Source organism: Eimeria acervulina, genomic scaffold (assembly GCF_000499425.1).
Source record: "Eimeria acervulina Houghton genomic scaffold, Eah_scaff564, whole genome shotgun sequence".
In the NCBI taxonomy this organism is placed as follows: domain Eukaryota; phylum Apicomplexa; class Conoidasida; order Eucoccidiorida; family Eimeriidae; genus Eimeria; species Eimeria acervulina.
In genome coordinates this window covers 1,094-5,866 of record NW_013549726.1, presented here as the reverse complement: position 1 = coordinate 5,866, position 4,773 = coordinate 1,094, and the positions used below count along the sequence as shown (strand labels likewise).

General features: G+C 43.6%; 1 protein-coding gene across 1 annotated transcript in view; it reads left to right on the top strand.

Moving 5' to 3' along the window:
- Positions 1-4,237, top strand: part of EAH_00042920 (cysteinyl-tRNA synthetase, putative) — a gene marked incomplete at both ends in the record, with an annotated part of 7,248 nt that extends 3,011 nt beyond the window's left edge. Inside the window, 9 exons of the mRNA XM_013395026.1 lie at positions 64-194; positions 583-724; positions 1,171-1,311; positions 1,535-1,730; positions 2,041-2,085; positions 2,793-2,877; positions 3,418-3,637; positions 4,015-4,099; positions 4,223-4,237. Coding sequence (XP_013250480.1) covers positions 64-194; positions 583-724; positions 1,171-1,311; positions 1,535-1,730; positions 2,041-2,085; positions 2,793-2,877; positions 3,418-3,637; positions 4,015-4,099; positions 4,223-4,237 — 1,060 coding nt within the window. The remainder of the gene's footprint in view (positions 1-63; positions 195-582; positions 725-1,170; positions 1,312-1,534; positions 1,731-2,040; positions 2,086-2,792; positions 2,878-3,417; positions 3,638-4,014; positions 4,100-4,222) is intronic.
- Between the last annotated feature and the right edge of the window lie 536 nt (positions 4,238-4,773).

Here is a 4,773-nt window from a genome sequence, read left to right as displayed (position 1 = left end):
GGGTTTAGGGTTTAGGGTTTAGGGTTTAGGGTTTAGGGTTTAGGGTTTGGGGTGTACGTGCAGGGTGCTTGAGGGGGAAGGCAGCTTAGGCGTCGTCTCTAGCGAAAAGAAGCACCCCTGCGACTTCGCTCTTTGGAAGAAAGCAAAGCCGGATGAACCCTCCTGGGACTCCAAGTGGGGACCCGGACGCCCAGGTAAACCCTAAACCCTAAACCCTAAACCCTAAACCCTAAACCCTAAACCCTAAACCCTTAATCCCAGACCCTCAATTCTAAACCCTAAACCCCCAATCCTAAACCCTAAACCCTTAATCCCAGACCCTCAATTCTAAACCCTAAACCCCCAATCCTAAACCCTAAACCCTAAACCCTTAATCTCAGACCCTGAATTCTAAACCCTAAACCCTCAATCCTAAACCCTAGACCTTCAATTCTCAATTCTAAACCCTAAACCCTCAGTCCTAGACCGTAGACCCTCAATGTTAAGCCCTAAGCCCTCAATCCTAAGCCCTAACGATAATAATAAATGAGTAGATGAGTAAATTAGTAAATAAATAAGTATGTTTATTTGCTGATTTAATAGGCTGGCATATAGAGTGCTCTGCGATGGCTTCGTCTTTGCTGGGCTTCCCGCTGGACATTCACAGCGGAGGCGTAGACCTTCGCTTTCCGCATCATGACAACGAGCTAGCTCAAACTGAAGCAGCTAAAGATAAAACTCAGTGGTACGCATATAGCTAGCTAGCTAGCTAGCTAGGTGGCTAGCTGGATGGGGTGGCTAGCTAGCTTGCTAGCGAAGTAACTGGATAGCTATACAAGTGGCTGGATAGCTAGCTACGTAGCTGGATAGCTAGCTAGCTAAACAGCTGGATAGCTAGATAGCTAGCTAGGGAGCCAGCTAGCTAGCTATCTAGATACCTAGCTGCTTCTGCATATGTTGCTGCTGCTGCATGTTTGCTGATGCTGCATAGTTTGTTGCTGCTGCATATTTTGCTGCTGCTGTATATTTTGCTGCTGCTGCATGTTGTGCTGCTGCTGCTGCTGCTGCATATTTGTTGCTGCTGCATGTTTGTTGCTGCTGCATGCTTGTTGCTGCTGCATGCTTGTTGCTGCTGCATGCTTGCTGCTGCTGCATGCTTGCTGCTGCTGCGTGTTTGCGATTTGAACAAAGGGTGAACTACTTCCTGCACTCGGGGCATCTGCATATCTACGGCGCGAAGATGTCGAAGTCTCTGAAAAATTTTATAACTATCAAAGAATGCTTGCGGCAGTTTAAACCCAGACATATTCGTTTCCTCTGCCTTATGAACAGGTCGGCTACATTCCCATTACACTTAACCTAGCTAGCTAGCTAGCTAGCTATTTATCTGGCTAGCTAGCTAGCTAGCTAGCTTGCTACCTTAGCTTGCTAGAAACCTTTCTAGCTACATCCGTTACCCAGTTGGATAGTAAATAAGTAAATAAATTAAATAAATAAATAAATAAATAAAATAAATAAATAAATAAATTAAATAAATAAATGTGTTTGTTTATAGATGGGATGCCCCGATGAACTACAGCCCGGATGGAGAGACACTGCAGCAAGCAGCAGAAGTCGATTCTTTTTTTGCCAATTTCTTCGCTCTTTGCCGATCGAAGTTAAAATTAAATACTCCAATTAGCGACTTCCCGCAGAAGTGGACAAAGACAGATGCACAGCTGCATCAAACCCTTTCAGACACCAAAGAAAAAGTAAACCCTTTATGCTGTTTAGAGGGTTTAGGGTTTGGAGGGTTTAGAGGGTTTGGAGGGTTTAGAGGGTTTAGAGGGTTTAGAGGGTTTAGAGGGTTTAGGGTTTAGAGGGTTTAGGGCTTAGAGGGTTTAGGGTACAGAGGGTTTGCGGTATAGAGGGCTTAGTGTATGTAGGGTTTAGGGTTTAGGGTTTAGGGTTTAGGGTTTAGGGTTTAGGGTTTAGGGTTTAGGGTTTGAGGGTTTAGGGTTTAGGGTTTAGGGTTTAGGGTTTAGGGTTTAGGGTTTAGGGTTTAGGGTTTGTGTGTTTCAGATTCGGGCTGCATTTTTGGACAACTTTGACACCCCAGAGGCTCTGGTGTCTCTGCAGCATTTGGCGTCATATACAAATACTTATTTAAATCAAAATACGCAGATAAAAGCCCCGCTATTAAAAGAAGTAGCTGACTATGTTATGTATATTCTTAGGGTATGTCTCCTTTTTTATTATCTGTCTCCTTTCTTATATCATCTGTCTCCTTTCTTATATTATTTGTCTCCTTTTATATCATCTGTCTCCTTTCTTATACCATCTGTCTCCTTTCTTATACCATCTGTCTCCTTTTATACTTTTTGTCTCCTTTTATTTGTCTCCTTTTAAATTATCTGTCTCCTTTCTTATATTATCTGTCTCCTTTCTTATATTATTTGTCTCCTTTTATATTATTTGTCTCCTTTTATATTATTTGTCTCCTTCCTGATATTATCTGTCTCCTTTCATGCTTTTTGTCTCCTTTTATTTGTCTCCTTTTATAGTATTTGTCTCCTCGTTTGTTTATTTCTGTCTCTGTCTCTTTCTATCTGTACATTTGTCTCTACGTATATATAGATAAAGGTGTGGGGTATATATATATACATATATAATTATCTATATATATATATATATATCTATATATCTACACACACATATATATATATATATATATCTACATATATATATATATATATATAGTGTGGGGTGTATATAGAGATAGATGAAGACATGGGGTGTACATACACCTGAGTGCTGTCTCCTTTTGAGTGTAGGTGTTTGGAATTGTCTCTGCCAGCGGTCTTCATTACGATAACGAGGAGACAAGTGCAGCAGCAGCAGCAGAACCTATTGTGCAGTGTCTGGGGGAGTTTAGAGAACAAGTAATTCATCACTTTGGGGCTGCATGCGCTGATGCTGCTCCTGCTGCTGCTGCTTTGTGATGCTGCTGCTGCTGCTGCTGCTGCTGCTTGTGCTGGTGCTGCTGGCGCTGCTGCTGCTTGTGATGCTGCTGTATGCGCTGCTGCTTTGGGGTGCTGCTTCATATACTACTTCTGCATGTGCTGCTGCTGTATGTGGTGCTGCTGCTTGTGCTGCTGCTGTCTTGGGGTGCTTTTGCATGCGCCTCTGCTGCTGCTGCTGTTTGTGCTGCTGCATGCAAGGGTATTATTATAGTATTATGAATGCATCGGGTAGTGTTGATGTTTGCATTTGGGGCTTTAATGCAGATAATACAAAAATAAATTTCTTTGTTTTTCTTTTGCTGTCTTCTGTGGCTGTCTTTGTCTCTACTTTGTTTGGGTTTATCGTTTATGTTCGCTCATCTGCTGATGCTGCTGCTTCTGCTGCTGCTGCTGCTGTTGCTGCTGCTGCTGCTGCAGGTGCGGCGTGTGTGCACAGCTCAGTTGCGTTTGAGCGGCAGCAGCAAACGACAAGACGACGCTGGTGCTGCTCAGCAGCAGCAGCAGCAGCAGCAGCAGCAACAGCAGCAGCAGCAGCAGGAGGCATTTAAAGAGCTTTTGGGGCTTTGCGACGAACTACGCGATGATAAACTTCCAGAAGCAGGTGTTCTTCTTCAAGATAGAGCAGACGGGGCTTTTACCTTCAGGATTGCAGCCAAGTAATAAGTTATATTTTATGCATGCCTTGCATGCATGCATGTGTGTGCATGCATGCATGCATGTGTGTGCATGCATGCAAGTGTGTGCATGCATAAGTGCACGCATGTTCTTGTTTGTATTTCTGCATGCATGCAGCTGCATGTATTAGTGTGTATCATCTGCATGCGTGTGTGTATCTATGCATGCATGCATGCATGCATGCGCTGCACCTTCATTTTTGTTTGTCTTGTTATGCATCCACAGCGCATGCGCGACACATTGGGGCTTTTGTGCATGCACCAACAAATGCATGCATGCATGCATTTATGCATGCATGCATGTGCTGTTGTCTGCATAAGAGGTGTATTTGGGGCTGTTTATTTGGGGCTGTTTGCAGGGAGGATATAGTGAAGGAGTTGCAGATAAAGAAAGAAGAAGAACGCAAGAAGGAGATGCAGAAGCAAGAAGAAAAACAAAAACAAGTAAGGCCTTGCTGCATGCACTCTAGCCCTGCATGCATGCATGCATGCATGCATGCATGCGCCAGCCCCAATATACACCGTATGTACAGACAACAAATGCTTGCATGCAAGTGTATGCATCAGCAACAGCAACAGTAACATGCATGCAATGCGTGCATGCATGCATGCATTGCATGCATATACACACATAAATATAAATATAAATATAAAATATATATATATATAATGCATGCATGCATCATTGCATGCGTGCAGGTGGTGTTATATAAATACAGTGGTGTACATAGCGTTTGCATGCGTGCATGCGTTTGTTTGTTTGTTTGTTTGTTTGTTTGTTTGCATTAAAATAATACAAAGGCAGAGCTTGATGCACGCCGACGAGAAGAAGCAGCAATACCCCCGAAAGACTTCTTTCGCAAGCTGCATGCAGACAGCTATGGGGCTTTTGATGAAGAAGGAGTTCCTCTGACAAACAAAGACGGAACTGAGATATCCAAATCCCAACGCAAAAACCTCCTCAAAGTACGCACATCCAATCAATGCATGCATGCATGCATGCATGCGGTGTATGCATGCATGCGGTGTGTCCATGCATGCGGTGTATGCATGTGTGCGGTGTGTCCATGCATGCGGTGTATGCATGCATGCGGTGTGTCCATGCATACGGTGTATGC